Source organism: Euprymna scolopes, chromosome 12, assembly GCF_053919585.1.
Source record: "Euprymna scolopes isolate OS-2025 chromosome 12, ASM5391958v1, whole genome shotgun sequence".
Classification (NCBI taxonomy): domain Eukaryota; kingdom Metazoa; phylum Mollusca; class Cephalopoda; order Sepiida; family Sepiolidae; genus Euprymna; species Euprymna scolopes.
In genome coordinates, this window is record NC_136493.1 from 150579452 (window position 1) to 150597344 (window position 17893).

General features: G+C 33.4%; 1 protein-coding gene across 2 annotated transcripts in view; it reads right to left on the reverse strand.

Moving 5' to 3' along the window:
• The window catches only part of LOC145291546 (uncharacterized), a 63382-nt gene that overhangs the window by 8105 nt on the left and 37384 nt on the right, over positions 1-17893 (reverse strand). For both annotated transcript variants that reach the window (XM_080137557.1, XM_080137558.1), the window contains exons 4-7: positions 8305-8386; positions 7135-7280; positions 2130-2270; positions 828-1001 (exon numbers count right to left, since the gene is read on the reverse strand). In XM_080137557.1, the coding sequence (XP_079993683.1) occupies positions 828-1001; positions 2130-2270; positions 7135-7280; positions 8305-8386 (543 nt within the window). The remainder of the gene's footprint in view (positions 1-827; positions 1002-2129; positions 2271-7134; positions 7281-8304; positions 8387-17893) is intronic.

The following is a 17893-nucleotide window of genomic DNA, read 5'->3' on the forward strand; positions in this document are numbered from 1 at the left end:
ATGGAATATCTGGAAATATCTTCTCAACCATTAAATATTTTCGTTCAAATAGTTAAAATAGTCATTGATGAGCAGAAGTCTGAAGGTCATCGTATCAATGTGTTTTAAGGCCCAATCCTCTTTTTGATATTCATTAACATCTATGCAGATGAAACAACCATCTATGGCAACACTTTGAAAAGCATTAATGATCAAAATTTGATTCTCTATTGTCAAACTTGGTGCAATGAGTAGAGAAGTGGTTGGTTTCTTTTAAAACATCTAAAAATAAAGCTTCTCTCCTTTTACCACTAATGCTCGGATTCTGATTTTGCTGCAGTTGAAATCAATGCCAATTTCCTTGAGGAGGCTCTCTACCTTGACAAGTTTTCAGGACGGACTAACTTGAAATAGAAGACATATCAAATATGCTGCTAAGGTTGTTGATAATATAGTTGGATCATTTTATCACCCCAGAAAGCGTCTCACCTATATATATATATATATATATATATATATATATATATAAACAAATGATTAATAAAACATGTTAAAAAACATCTTGAAAAAGAGTTAAAACATTTAATTTTAAAAAAGGAAACACAAGATAAGTGGATAGTCCTTAATTCGCAGAGTTTCGAAGAAATACTCTCCTTTTCACCAGAGGGCAGGAATTAGCAAAATGCAGGATCGGATTTTGCATGTAAAAGTATTTAATGAAACCACAAGTAAGTCACAGATCTTACTTGGTTTTAAAAAAAGGGTGAGGTAAGGGGAATAGGAGGTAAAAGAAAAAATGATAAAAAGATTTTACATGAATAGATATATATATATAATGAAATGCTCACCTTTGATATGGTGTAAATGGAATGTGTTTTCCAGAATGTTCATCATTTTTTTCTGTCCACTGCGACTTGTCAGATTAACAAAGAGCATTGCATCAAGCACGGCATGGACAGATTTGATTTTCTGCAATCGTTTGCGAAGATGGTCAGCATGAATCAGTGCTGCAAGGCCACCAGCTGCAAAAAAAAAAAAAAAAAAAAAAATCACAGAAACAAACATTAATAAGATTTTATACAGAATATGGCACTCTTTCCATGATTTTAAGAAAATCATAGTCGAGACATCAGAAAAAAAGAAATAATTAACTTTTTGATGCATGGAAGAATTTTTTTTTAATTCTTTGGCTTATAGTAGATAAAGTTTTGACTTAACATGCAGGTCCACTTGCTCTAAAAATTTACTAGTGACCTAAAAGGGAAATTTCTAATTAAATACCCTTCTCCTGTTTTTGGCCACTTAAATTTCCTTTAAAACCAGTGCCAATATCTATGAAATCAAATAGTGGTCAATAATACCCGTAGCTGATTTGACCATAATATATTATGTTCATCTGTTCAATGAGAATTAAAATTTTTACAAGGGATTTTTCCCCTATTGTCAATGTTGTCTGCTACATTATTTAGGATGTCAGATTTTATTTGGATGATCATACTGAACCTGTTAAGGAAAATAAAATCTAAAGTCTATATGCTCCATATGTTCCAAGAGGACAAACTGCAAAGATTTTTTTCGTATAAAATTGTAAGTCATTAATTAGATGTTTTATTAATAGAAGATCGAAAAATTATTCATTTAATGGAAAACTAATGAGACATGTTCTGGCGTTGCCTGGAAAAGTATGTTAACTTAAGAAATTCTGGGTTCAAATATTGACTATTAAATTATGGGAGAAGTTTAATTTGCAACCTAGTGTTCAGTTTAATGAAAATAACTTTTTGCTTAAAAAGATGTGGGACTATTAAAAATCACTTCCATTAAAGTAAAAATACGATTCCATCTCAAGTCAAGCTTGAAAATGCAAAAAAAATAAAATATGCACTTTTCATGTTATTTTTTGTTATTGTTAGCGAGGAATGGCGGTGTCACAATTCTGGTACTTTTTGCTTCTTAAATATTTGAAAGTTTCCTCCCTTGCTTATGTAATCTCGCCCCCCCCCCCCCCTAGTTTTTATTTTATATAGAAATTATGAAAATATATTTCTGGCAATTAAGCTACACAGAAGCTTCCATGCTTCATCCCTGTAGGGAATCATCAGGCTAAAAACTAAAATACAGTCGCGATTGAAGTGCAAAACATTTTTTACCTGACGATCCACTTAAGATGACTTTCTTTGCTGAGCCAAGATCCGCCTGAGTGAGCAAAAAATCGATGATAGCATCAAATACGGCTGCACCTCGGAAATAGATTTCTCTGGATTTATATTTGATCGGCTGAGAGCGATTTCCTGGTGGAATAAGAAAAGAAATCTGAACAATTTTGGATTACAAAATTGATGAAACTCCATTACTACGATTAATAATATTTTGATATTAAATTAGTTTATGCAAAATTTCTTTGAAACTAATTTTGGAATTTAAATGTTTTATTTTTTTTTAATCTAAAAAAGTAATTATATATGGTGAAACGAAAAATTGTCGCGCTAGAAAAGACAATGATTTCATTTCTATTTGATGAAAACTTTTTTTTTTTGTTGCAGACCATCTATTAGTTGGCCAGTTGTGTATAAATCCCAAGAGCGATAAGAGTATTCTATCATGTCTGAAAGTGACAATGTTCAACGAGCGAGATTGGAGATGTGCCACTGTACAACTCATATGGCAGTAGGCCTTGGCATTGACCCACAAGTCCAAAGGGATCTAGGCTTGCCTTCAGAAGGAGTGCTATGACTTTGTACTCATTGGCCCGTCCCTCCCCCCTCTACCTGGACCCACTGGACTACTTTGTTTGGTCATACACTGAGAACATCAGCAACATGATCCTCCACAACACCAAAGCCAGCCTGATCATCGTCATCCACTGAGTATTCGCCGAACTTCTGCTGGTGCTTGTGGAAAGGGCATGCTCCCAGTTCCAGACCTGAATCGAGGCAGTGATTGAGGCTGAAGGCAGCTATGTTGAATAGATATCAATTCTACTACATAATCAAGTTACCTGAATTGATTTTTTCAATAAAAGTTTTAAATAAAACTTTTCTTTAGAGCGACAATTTTATCGTTCCACCCTGTAGAAAGCTGACCGGACTAATAGTGTACAAAGTCTATTATCCACACTGGTATCCATGACAACCATCACTCAGTTAACTCACTATTTCTTGTTGGACATTCCAGTAGTCATTACTGGCATATTCAGTTCTACATCCATGGCCCGATTTTATTCTCTAAAATCCATCCTTATCAATTCATCCCATATTTCCCTCCGACTTACCTAACCGATCATACTATCTTAACTGTTTTATCTCTAACTCAAAAACTCTTGCCCATTCTTTCAATATGACCAACCAACCTCTTTATTCTATGCACATAATCTTATACTGTCCAGATTTAATCTTCCTTATCATCAGATCTAAAACTCACATAAAACATTGATCACTCATTTCTCTTCATGCAACATTCACATGTAACATTCACATGCAACATTCACATGCAACATTCACATGCAACATTCACATGTAACATTCACATGTAACATTCACATGCAACATTCACATGCAACATTCACATGTAACATTCACATGCAACATTCACATGCAACATTCACATGCAACATTCACATGCAACATTCACATGCAACATTCACATGCAACATTCACATGCAACATTCACATGTAACATTCACATGTAACATTCACATGCAACATTCACATGTAACATTCACATGCAACATTCACATGTAACATTCACATGCAACATTCACATGCAACATTCACATGTAACATTCACATGCAACATTCACATGCAACATTCACATGCAACATTCACATGCAACATTCACATGCAACATTCACATGTAACATTCACATGTAACATTCACATGTAACATTCACATGTAACATTCACATGCAACATTCACATGCAACATTCACATGCAACATTCACATGCAACATTCACATGCAACATTCACATGTAACATTCACATGCAACATTCACATGCAACATTCACATGTAACATTCACATGCAACATTCACATGCAACATTCACATGTAACATTCACATGCAACATTCACATGCAACATTCACATGTAACATTCACATGTAACATTCACATGCAACATTCACATGTAACATTCATATGTAACATTCACATGTAACATTCACATGCAACATTCACATGCAACATTCACATGTAACATTCACATGTAACATTCACATGCAACATTCACATGTAACATTCACATGCAACATTCACATGTAACATTCACATGTAACATTCACATGCAACATTCACATGTAACATTCATATGTAACATTCACATGTAACATTCATATGTAACATTCATATGTAACATTCATATGTAACATTCATATGTAACATTCATATGTAACATTCACATGCAACATTCACATGTAACATTCACATGCAACATTCACATGCAACATTCACATGTAACATTCACATGCAACATTCACATGCAACATTCACATGTAACATTCACATGTAACATTCACATGCAACATTCACATGCAACATTCACATGTAACATTCATATGTAACATTCATATGTAACATTCACATGTAACATTCACATGTAACATTCATATGTAACATTCACATGTAACATTCACATGTAACATTCACATGTAACATTCACATGCAACATTCACATGTAACATTCACATGTAACATTCACATGTAACATTCACATGTAACATTCACATGCAACATTCACATGCAACATTCACATGTAACATTCACATGTAACATTCACATGCAACATTCATATGTAACATTCATATGTAACATTCACATGTAACATTCATATGTAACATTCATATGTAACATTCACATGTAACATTCACATGTAACATTCACATGTAACATTCATATGTAACATTCACATGTAACATTCACATGTAACATTCACATGTAACATTCACATGCAACATTCACATGTAACATTCATATGTAACATTCACATGTAACATTCACATGTAACATTCACATGCAACATTCACATGTAACATTCATATGTAACATTCATATGTAACATTCATATGTAACATTCACATGTAACATTCACATGTAACATTCACATGCAACATTCACATGCAACATTCACATGTAACATTCATATGTAACATTCATATGTAACATTCACATGTAACATTCACATGTAACATTCACATGTAACATTCATATGTAACATTCACATGTAACATTCACATGTAACATTCACATGTAACATTCACATGTAACATTCACATGCAACATTCACATGTAACATTCATATGTAACATTCATATGTAACATTCACATGCAACATTCATATGTACGGCACAATCATGTCGACACACCAGTTCTCATTAGATCACCAAAGTTAAGCAACGTTGAGCCTGATCAATACCAGATGGATGATTATTTGAGAATACTAGGTGCTGTATGTAGGTAGACCTCGACACCTCCCTGCAAGTCATTTGCCATAATGGGGACGACTTGTGAATTTCATACTCCTACAAAACTTCCTCCTTAAACCTGCATTACTGTTAAACTGCCAGAGTTTCAGTTCATGAAATATCTGCCATCAGCGTTTCACTTTGATACATCATCACATTATGCTCACAGAGTCTTCACTTTGTTGGTAATGCTCTGCTGGTTAGTAATGATAAAAGTTCTCTGCACTCCATTTACTTTAAATTTTTGCTATCACACCTGCACTTCCTTGTGCTCCAATGGTATTCACTCATATATACAAATATACATATATACAAATATACATATATACAAATATACATATATACAAATATACATATATACAAATATACATATATACAAATATACATATATACTCAGAGAACAAAACATCTGGACACCATCAATAGACTCACCATCCAAATATACTTTCTCCATATCAAAGTTCTTAACTGTCTTGCAAACAAAGTGACCATCTCTCACCACAATTCCAATGTATTTCTTTGAGTACTCAATGCTTACAAGTATCATACTTCCTTTTTCCAGAAACCGAGAAGAGGAAATTTCGTCATATTGAGGCCTTTCTAACACTGCAATCACTAATTGGTCTTGCAAACATTCACTCTCAGACCTTGACTTTCAATAATTTTCTGCAAAGTCTCCAACTTAAATAGACCTTCATTAAACAAATCAGCAGCATAAAGTAGATATTCCAGACAACTCAAAACTCTAAAAACAATGGACTTTGTACAGATCCCGATGTATTCCCACTTGAACTTGAACATTAATAAATATGCTGTTAATTTTAACCACAACTGAGTATTTCTGTACATGACTTAAACAATGTTCACTGGCTACTTGTTTATTCCTAATTTATGTAAAGTCTACTAAGCGACAGAGATTGGCAGACTAATGGGGGGGGAGGGGGAAGTATGGGAGACAATCAGACTAGTATCTGATAAAAAGATGTGCAAAGTTTTAAGGCTTGTTTAAGAAAGAAGACTTCTTTTTATAATAAAAACGTCTCAGTTATCATACAAAGGGAAGCAACTCTTGCTTCGACGAGAAACGAAACGACAACTTGTGTTATCTCCCTTATACCCGAAACTTTGAATTAAAGGAGTCTGATTTAGTTACTGTGTTATATAACTCCGCCTCCAAGTGGCTATCTTCAGATGACATGTTCTTCAGATGCTGCACTTCAATTTCTTGTTCTCTGTCAGTGGAGGAGAAATCCTTCACACCGGAGACAATTTTTATTTTTGTTCCTTTTCTCCACATTAAACAACGACCCTGGTGTCTAACTCTGTCCCGTGGGGAGACATTGTAAATAGGAACATAGTTATAATTATCAAGAGAAACTTCACATATTTTTCATTAACATTGTCATAACATTGTGTTATAATCGAGACATCACTTAAGTCAACTCAACCTCCCAATGGAAACCGCATTAAGACATAACGTTGGCTTTTAATGTTGGGAAAATACAGAACTCTGGATTGGAATAAAAATAAAAATGTCTCAGTTTAGAACTTCTTCACTAACCGAGGACAGAATAATCAAAGTGTAGCATCAGAACAGATACTACACTTTGTTCTTAGCCAAAGAGATCTCATAAACTTATGTTAAATCGTTACAAAAAAACAAAACAAAAAAAACAAACAAAAGAAAACCTCTTACCAAGAAAAGAACCACCATCACAATAAAGGAAGCGCACCATATTCCAATCATGGAAATCTGGGTTTATTGCATCATCACTGGACATAAAGCCCTCAAAACTTGCAGACACTGGTGCCCTCAGGCTAGAACCAAGCTCCGTAAAACTTCTTAAAAAAAAAAAAAAAAAAAAAAAAAAAATTATTCAAACTTTTTAATATCTAACAATTAAAACTTATTTTTTTATTGCTTAAAAAAAAAATCATTTTTTTGTATGGTAGACTAATTTGACTTGTCACGGCTGCAAAAAAACCCAGAAAACTATGGCAACATCTTTATGAACTAAAGATTCAAAATAGCAGTTTGTGCCCTCCCCTACTCAACTGTATTTTACTTTCAAGTGATTCATAGCAACTCCTACATGTCAAGAACTGACTTAATTACTCTACCCGTGCATTGCAAAAGAATTTATGATGAAAAAAAAAATAAAAAAAGAAAACAAATTCTATTACTGCAATAACATCAAATCATATTTTCCTAAAGATTTTTTTTAAAAATCAGAATAATGCAAATGGAGATTTCAGAATTTTTTTTTCTATTCCATTTTTTTTAAATACTACTGGCACACATGATAATCATTAACACAGATCGAGCAGCGAGAGTGGTTTTGACCGGCTTCATCTCCACCATGAAAAAGATCCACCTTTGTCTCGTGTGTAATATGACAATTAAGGAAATGCCGAAATCATAAAGGAAAACCAAACTGACAACATATGAGAAACAAAACGATTGTAATAAACAAATTTATCTTAGTAAGAAAATCAGGAACTCATGAGTTATCTGTATTTTCATTGGTTAAAATCAATTAACTGATATTGACATCTGCATTTTCATTGGTTAAAATTAACTGATATTTTATGTCTGCAATAATTTTCTATTTTTTTTTAATCCCCTTAAAAAAAAAAAAAAAAAAAAAAAAAAAAAAAAAAAAGAGAAAAAGTGAAAAAAATACAAACTGAGAGAAAACTTCAAGTAATTTGTGAGCTGCATTTTTTTTTTTTTTTTACTAATTTAAGCAGAGTACCGAGGTAGATTATTATTTTTTGTACTAATCCAGTAAAATTGAGCTTTAGCGGTCCCATTGAAATCAGAGTATAAACGGTTTCCCAATAAAGTTTGAAAACTTTTCAATACCTTTTATAACATTCTTCTTGAGTTGAACACCATGCACCACCTTGGAGATGTAGAATCCAATATTTACGAGAAACCCCACGACCTAAAAAACAAAAGAAAAAGCGCTCATAATGTACAAAAAAATATTAAAACACTAGTGCAGAAACTCTCTAAGTAAAAGAATTACACCTCGTCAGTGTTCACTCACTGTTTATCGAGATATATTACAAACATATTCACATAAAAAAATCGTAAAATTTTGTCACTAATTTACTTTTTCATATAAATTATATAAAAAAAAAAAAAAAATCGGGCACATCAAAATGTTTTTCTTTAAAAACTTAAGTTATCTCCCTTGATACAAAACAACCGTAAAAAAGAAAAGTTCAATTTATAGGATTTTTTTTTACATAGGCATCATCACTTATCAAGGCAAAGAGGCCATTCGAGGATAAGGGTTAAGGCATGTACAGTAGAAATTGGACAATATAGTAATCGTTAGTAATGGAAATTCGGTCAATTTGTTAATATATGGAACGGCTCATCAAAAATTTGTTCACGTTAGACTTGAAGACAACCATATTATAGAAAGCAGGAAAACGGAAGACAATTCCATAGGCGTGCAGTTCTAAGAAAGAAGCTTTGCTCATAGTATCTACATTTAGGTTTAGGCACAGATAAAGAGTGGGGCAAATTATTGATAGTGTTTCCTGTTAGACGAGTGTTTCTTGTGAAAGTTCGGTGAGAGGGAACCATAGATTGAAGCTCAGTCGAGCACTTGCCATGAAAATAACGATAAAGCAGAGACAAACTCGCAACATCTCTTCTGTGAAAAAGAGGTTACAGGGAAGAGAAAAGGACATGCCAACGAGGCTACGAAGTCTATTTTGAATTCTAGCAGCTCCTACCCAGATGTGGCAACAGTATTCCATCCTTGGACATACTTGGCTCTTATATAGATAGAGAATTGTATCAACAGTGAGATCTACTGGATCGATAGAAAGATCCCACCATTTTTCCAGCGGCCTTGGCAACAGATTTGATGTATGTGTTCCATTTAAGATCATCAATTGTGATGGATGGCTCTCGTCTGGGAGAGGCCCCGTGTTTTGACAAGCTTCTGGGTTTGACCTTTACTCCTGATCTGAAATGGAACACGTACATCAAGTCTATTGCCAAGGTCGCTGGAAAGATGGTGGGATCCTTCTACCGCTCCAGAAGATATCTCACTACTGATGCAATTCTCTATCTATATAAAAGCCAAGTACGTCCAAGGATGGAATACTGTTGCCATATCTGGGCAGGAGCTGCAAAAAACAGCCTATCCTTCCTTGACAGAGTACAAAATAGACTTCGTGGCTTAGTGGGGGATGCCCTTTTCTCTACCCTGCAACCTCTCTCCCACAGAAGAGACGTTGGGAGCCTATCCTTGTTTTATCGTTATTTCCATGGCAGGTGCTCGTCTGAACTCCAATCTCTGGTCCCCCCTCGCCAATCTTTCACGAAAAACACCCGTTTAGCTGAATCCACTGTAAAAAATTTCCCCCACTCTTTATCTGTGCCTAAATCAAAACGTGGATTCCATAAACAAAGCTTCTTTCTTAGAACTGCACGCCTGTGGAACTCTGTTTCGTCTGCCTGCTTCCCACCGGACTACAATTTAGATGTGTTCAAGTCCAATGTTAACAAATTCCTAATGAACCGCCCCCTTAAGTAAACACTTCATCAAATCTCCACACTAACGTAATGTACTTGCAATAACCCTTATCCCTGAGTGGCTTCCGGGCCTTGATAAGTGGTGATCACTGTGTAAAAAAAAAAAAAAGAAAAAAAAAAGAAGCTTGTCAAAACATGAAACCTCTCTAAGACAAGAGCCATTCATTTCAATTGATGCCAGATGAGGATCAGAGCGTTGATAATGTAAATATAGAAGCTTGGTTTTAGATGCATTAAAAGTAACCAGTTACCTCTTTCTCCATTGTACCACATGCTCAAGATCAGTGGAGAGATAACTTGATCGTTTATGGTCTTTGATGTGCTACCATACATGGTAGTGTCATCAGCAAAAATGTCTACGAATGATGTAAGGATGTGATTTGGAAGATCATTAATGTAGATCAGGAAAAGAGTTGGGCCCAGGATGGACCCCTGAGGGACTTCAGCATTTATACTGTGAGCTTCTGATTTTTGCCCATCAACTACTACTCTTATGAACCTATCAGAGAGAAATGATTTAATAATTGAGAAGACATTTCCAGCTATACCATAGCTGGAGATCTTGTGAAGTAAACCTTTATGCCATACCCTATCAAAGGCCTTTGATATGTCGAGCAATTGCCCTAGAAAGGTTGCCTCTGTCGAGAGATTCGCTAATCCTATGAGATAACTGTAAGCACATCTGCTGTAGATCTAGCAGAACGGAAACCATATTGCGTGTCACTAAGAAGGTTATTTTTGCTGAGATGGTTGATTACTTCTCTATTTAACACAGATTCCAGCAACTTACTCATGAAGCACAGGAGACTTATTGCCTTGTACTGAGAGGGGGATGAACGATCACCTGAATTATTAAATACATGGCATACTGAGGAGATTTTCCAGGGTGATGGGAAGCAATTCTCCTTAAGACAATGTTTAAACAGTTTTGTAAGTATGGGTGCTAGTTCTGGTTGAAGTCTTTTGAGTACTATAATTGGAATACAATCAGGGCCGGTTGCTTTACTAAAATCAAGGTTTTTGATCAGCTTGGCAACATCATGTACAGATATTTGTATATCACATGGTGTGTTTTCTGATATAGGAGGAAATATTGGGGGTTGGCGGCCTTGGTCGCAAAGGGTAGAATTAGCTGCAAAGTTCTTGGCAAAGAGTTTGGCTTTGTCTGATGGTGACGAGATTACCTCAGGTCCATTGATGATAGTTGGGATAGAACACACGCTTCTGTTCCGGATTCTGTTTGCTATTTGCCAAAACTGGTGGGAACCAAGCCGCTGCTCAGCTACTTTGGATTTAACAGACTGAGCATACAAAGATCTTAGGAGAATCCACAAGGATCAATGCATCTTCAGGCAGAGGAATCAAACATGAATTTCTATTATTGTGCTAAGAAAGCAAAAGAGGTAGAGGAAAGCCAAGAAGATGGAGAGAAAATGTTTTTGATTGGACATCTTAACAGTTGGGCGTCCATCAACCAACTTGCCCTGGATTGGAAGGAGTGGTGAAAAATAAGTCACATGGGTTTACAATTCGCACTAATTGCAAGATGCGACTCATGAGATGTTAATATTTTCGTATAAAAATTCATTTATTTGGCATTTGGGATGTAAATATAATTGTCACGTAAGCAACACCAAGTAACATCTCATGCTTTCCATGCAACTCAAAATGTTATGGATTATCAGGTAACATGCAGTTATATCATTTCTATTCAAATCATGTCTTCCTCAGACTACCATTCTTACTAATACCTGAAACATTTATGTGTGTGATGAAGTCGACACAGGAGGTGGCACACTGAACTTAGTCAAACCAACTCAAACGGTGAATGTGCACAATCCCATGCATATCAAGTTTCTGATGAAGTATGATCGAAGGGACATGATATATAGATTACATTCACACAGAAGTTGGGTTAATAGCTCTCTAGTGTATACATTATTAAAGCTCAAAATATAATTTAATGTTTCAAATTTTTATTCATACAACTGTTTTTGCCCATTTTCAAAATTTTAATAAATTTATGTTTTCAAAACATCTTCAATGAATTTTTCAAAGCGCATTAAACAAACTAAATAAGTAAAACAGTAGATGTATTTGTGTGTAAATATTTAACAGGTAAACTCTTAAACTATTGGTCATTAACAGGAAAGAGGAAAAGATCGTTTATAATGAGTAAAATCTTTGTTTCGGTTGATAACGCATACAGGCATATCGGCAAGTTGAAATGCGAAATGTTCATTTCAACATGACATGTTTTTAATTCTTTCTGTTCATCTAAAATTTAATTCTTTCTGTTCATCTAAAATTTAATTCTTTCTGTTCATCTAAAATTTAATTCTTTCTGTTCATCTAAAATTTGATTCTTTCTGTTCATCTAAAATTTGATTCTTTCTGTTCATCTAAAATTTGATTCTTTCTGTTCATCTAAAATTTGATTCTTTCTGTTCATCTAAAATTTGATTCTTTCTGTTCATCTAAAATTTGATTCTTTCTGTTCATCTAAAATTTAATTCTTTCTGTTCATCTAAAATTTGATTCTTTCTGTTCATCTAAAATTTGATTCTTTCTGTTCATCTAAAATTTGATTCTTTCTGTTCATCTAAAATTTGATTCTTTCTGTTCATCTAAAATTTGATTCTTTCTGTTCATCTAAAATTTGATTCTTTCTGTTCATCTAAAATTTGATTCTTTCTGTTCATCTAAAATTTGATTCTTTCTGTTCATCTAAAATTTGATTCTTTCTGTTCATCTAAAATTTGATTCTTTCTGTTCATCTAAAATTTGATTCTTTCTGTTCATCTAAAATTTGATTCTTTCTGTTCATCTAAAATTTGATTCTTTCTGTTCATCTAAAATTTGATTCTTTCTGTTCATCTAAAATTTGATTCTTTCTGTTCATCTAAAATTTAATTCTTTCTGTTCATCTAAAATTTAATTCTTTCTGTTCATCTAAAATTTGATTCTTTCTGTTCATCTAAAATTTGATTCTTTCTGTTCATCTAAAATTTGATTCTTTCTGTTCATCTAAAATTTGATTCTTTCTGTTCATCAAAAATTTAATTCTTTCTGTTCATCTAAAATTTGATTCTTTCTGTTCATCTAAAATTTAATTCTTTCTGTTCATCAAAAATTTAATTCTTTCTGTTCATATAAAATTCATTTCTTAACATTAAGAGTTTATTATCTTTTGGTAACGACATTGGTAGAGAACATAGCAAGAATGTTAAACATTTTGGTTTCAATTTTAGCCTGATGGCACCAAGTCATTTTTTTTTAATTTTTGCCACCATATTTTTGTATTAATAAATGTGAATATCTGCATGATTTTAAATATACTTAAACATATTTTACGGCAAGCGGAATCAAAATATTTATTTACAGGCTTGGAAAATAAAACTTTTCTCTTTAATTTCTTACAAAAATTTCTTAAGACAAATATTTTTTGACAATTGTTTTGCTGGAAATCCCTTATGAATGAAGACAAAATTCAATGAAAAAAATTCATATTCTTTTTTGTAGATCTTCAACAACAGGGGACAAATTCTAAGTACGGTTTTGATAAAAAAAAAAAAAAGAAGCTTTCTTAAGCTAATGTCACGTTTCTACGTTTCTTTTCTTTTTCTTTTATTACAAATAACACGTAAATATTGCTTGAAATTCTGAAATTGGAAATATTCATAGTTTAGCCCAACTTTAATGTTATTTTTCTTTAAATTAAATTATTAATCATGTTCTGTTTAGATACTTTTCTTTTTCTTTAAAAAATTTCTTTTTCTGAAAAAAAAAAAAAAAAAAAAAAAAATTAAGACATCCCTATATATTTTTTTCTTTTTTATGCATTCATCGATTAGATAAACCAAAATTCTAAAGTTTTTGAATGCGCGTGTTGTGATTTTTTTTTAAAGAAAATTTTCCTTACACCTCTACCGAATTCAAATATTTTAAAGAAAATTATGACAACACAAAATAGAGGCTTAATTTAATCCAAAATAGAAATTTTCGTAACTAATAAAATATAAACCATTAAATTTTGAGAAAACAAATATTAATTTCAATAACATTTTTTAAATAATTGTTCTCTTTGACTAAAATACAAATATTTCAATAATTTTTTTACATTAACTAAAACTGACCATTCACATCCGAAATGTCGACTTTTATAGGTTGTCGGGTATGCTGACAACGAATATTACAGTTAAATGTGGGGCTGATAAGTAGTTTATCAGATATGAAAACATTTGTTATCCAACGTAAAAGCTAATGTAATCCCTGGCAGCCATTTTTTCACAACCAAGGAATTAGTAATGCGCATGTATAACGGCTTTCGGAATAAACACCCCCAACCTCCCCGTGTTAAGAACGGCTTTCGGAATAAACACCCCCAACCTCCCAGTGTTAAGGACGGCTTTCGGAATAAACGCCCCATTTTTTTAAATGAGTGGGTTAAAAAATATTTGCTTTGTCGTCTTCAGTTACACACAGGCGCATTACTAACTACTCGATTGTAAAAACAAAATGGCTGTCAGGGATTACATTAGCTTCTTATGTTGGATATTATGTTCTCATATTTGTTAAAGACTTATCAGCCCCAAATTTAACTGATATTTGTTGTCAGCATACTCAAAAACCTATAAATGTCCACATTTACAATCCAAAATCAGAAATCTTTTCAAAAACTACCACGAGACTCAAATCGACCAATGAAAAGTTGACACAAAAGCACTCATTCAAACATAAACAGAAGTTCTCTTGGCCATTATTTTTAAATGAAATTCAATAAAATTTGAATTTGCTCAAAAACAAATTTTTATAAAGTGTATGTCCATTTACCCTGCACTGATAGAAGTGCCAAGTCGCAGTTACCAAGTCATTACAATATTGTAAGTTTAATTCTGTTCTTTTTACATTGTATTCTGAAATCATTTTACATCAGAACTTTACATTATAAATATTTAATTATGATATTACTTAAAATAAATAAAAGAGAGAGATAGGCCTAACAGAATGCCTATACATATCTATAGAAGTAAAATTGTGTGTGTATATTTCCCTACCAAACTACTCTGTCAATTTTCAGTCTACAGACTCGAGATTTGACATAAGGGTATCAAGATTTGGGAAAATCTTTTTAATCGGTTTTCAGACAGAAATTTGGCTGTCAAGGGGTCAAAGTTCAATGATTTGACCTTTGAAAACTCTACCAAACTCCTCTGCCAATTTTGAGTCAAAACACTTGAAATTTTAGATATAGGTTACTTGGATATGAATCAAACTTTTTCATGTGATTTGAGACCAAAACAATAAATGTTAAGGGGTCAAAATTGGAGTCAAATTAAAAAATTTGACCTTTACGATCTCTATCAAATTACTCAGCCAATTTTTGGTCCAAACATTTGAAATTTTACATAAAGTGTATTCAGATATAGCGCAAGCTCTTTAATCAGGTTTTGGCTGAAAATTTGGCTGCCAAAAAGTCAAAATTAAATTTTTTTTGATCTTTGCAGTATCTAGCAAACTATTCAGCCAATTTTAGATCTAAACATTTGAAATTTTACATAAAGGCTATTCAGACATGCAGCAAGCTTTTTCATCCGTTTTGGAGTGAACCTTTGGCTTCCAAAAGGTCAAAATTGAAAGAGTTGACCTTTGCAGACTACCAAACTTCTCCACCAATTTTGGGTCTAAACATTTGAAATTTTAGATATAGGTTACCTGGACACGAGTCAAACTTTAATATATATATGCACATTGTCACTCATTACCTAAGGGGGGAGGGGAAAAAAAAAAAAAAAGAAAAAAAAAAAAAGGAATTTATAAGAAACAAACAAAACATTTATCGCACATATGACATGGGTAAAAATAAAGGAGACAAGGACGAACGTAACAAAAATGCGAGAAAGAACGAACACAGACACTTTTCCAAATAATATAAAGTAGGTTTATTAAAGATGAAAGAGAAAGTTTGAAGAAAAAAAGTTATATTCAAAATTATAGGAGATTGGGATATATTTAAACATGTGAACTGAGTGAAAGTCTTTGGAAAGGGGTCTAATAGTGCAATTAGAATTTACATGATGCCATGAGGAAAAATTAAACTTTCAGCCTAGTGTACAGGGAAACAGTTTTTGCACTCACAATTCTTTTCTTTTTTTGTCTCTTTTTGTTTTCACCAATTGTTAGCAACATAGTCGGTTCTAGATAATCTTTTTGGTGGGGAAAAGAGTTCAAATAGTAAATTCCAGGTTTCACAACTCGCTAGCAATGCATGCAGGAATCCATATGTGGGGAAAGCAAATTCAACCGATAAATCCACGGGTATTTCATTTTCTCCTTTTCTTATCGTCCGCATTTCGTATATCTGTAACTCTCATGAGGGGGAGAAGTCGCATTCTCTCGCATGAGGGGAAGAAGTCGCGTCGTCCGCGTTTCATATATCTATATCTCTCGCATGAGGGGAAGAAGTCGCCCCCCCTCCCCCTCTCACGATGAGAGTGACTTCTTGTGCGGTCAGCTGTCGAAGCCAAAAAAGAGACTGAAATCAGTCAGTATCCAGGTTTTAAAGAAATGTGGGAAGGGGGAGGTAGTATCACTTCTGGCCCCTTTACTCTTCTCGGCTTCACATTCCAGTCTAAAAATAGATTTGACGAAATCTCCTTTGTTTTCGCTGCTTGGCTGATGAAATATCTGCCGATTGAATTCTTAACTTCAGAGACTGGGTCATAATGTCATACTCGTCCTCTCAGACTGACTTTGATTTTAAGTTTTAAAGGAAGAATAGATTAGTAAACTCTCGCTCAGTTCATAACAAATATTTAGCCTGTTGCTAGTGAATTGGGAGAAAACGTATAACGTCGAGAGGGCCCTGAGCAAAGCTGGGTTGAACATATATTAGTAGAAAGACTCAATATTGCTCGAGATTGAATCTGGATCGCTACTATGTACTTTTTTAATATACTCATTACTTTCTTCCCCATCCCCTTCCAGTTTTGACCCTTAATATCGTCAGAAGAAACTAAAATTTTGAAAAGCTTTTCTTATAAGTTCCGTAATTTGGATTTTTTTTTTGTCGTGGGTTAGATATTTGAACTTATTCAGTAAATCAAGTCAGCTTTTTTTTGGATCATTGTTTTGTTATTTTTTATAAAGTTGGATTGAGTTAAAATTATATTCTTTTGTATAAATTTACTTTTTCAGAAATGTTAGCATTTTTTTAGAATTTTTTTTTTAAAATAGTTCTTTCATATTGTTGACTTTGTAATAATTTTGCTGGATGTGCACGAGATTACCACAATCAAAAAGAAAGTGTTTTATCGTAAAAGATTCTTGGAATGCCAAACATTCATCCAGTTCTGTTGCTGTCTTTGGAACCATCTGTGTAGATATGCTGATGGTTTGGGTATTTCTCCTGAATGTTAAGGAGTTTTTCTTGATAGGTTAGTTGATGAGTTTGACTTTTTGGGAGCTTGTTTAGTTAGGTATAATTTCAGGCTGTTTTAGTAGCCAGGGTGGAAAGCTTAGTTAGTTGAAATCATGGATGTTGGTGATTGTGACACCTGTGTCTTCCACTAGTGGTTTAATACGGAGACCAAAAGGTTTTATAGCTTTTACTTTTTGGTCAAATAGGTTTTGTTATTTGGGATTGAAGATGCAGTTATGGGCTGGAACATAAATTCTTAGGGCTAAACTGACAAAAGTGCATGCATTTTGTTTTGTCAGTTGAAGATTTGAATCCATCCTCAGTTGTTCATTTTTCAATTTTGTGAATGCATTGTTGAAGTTGATGCTCAATTATGTGAATATACCTTGAGCTGTATGCAATTAGGAAATCATCAACATAGTTAACAATCCACACCTTGATTTATGCATCCAACAATATTCTTAATTTTTAGGT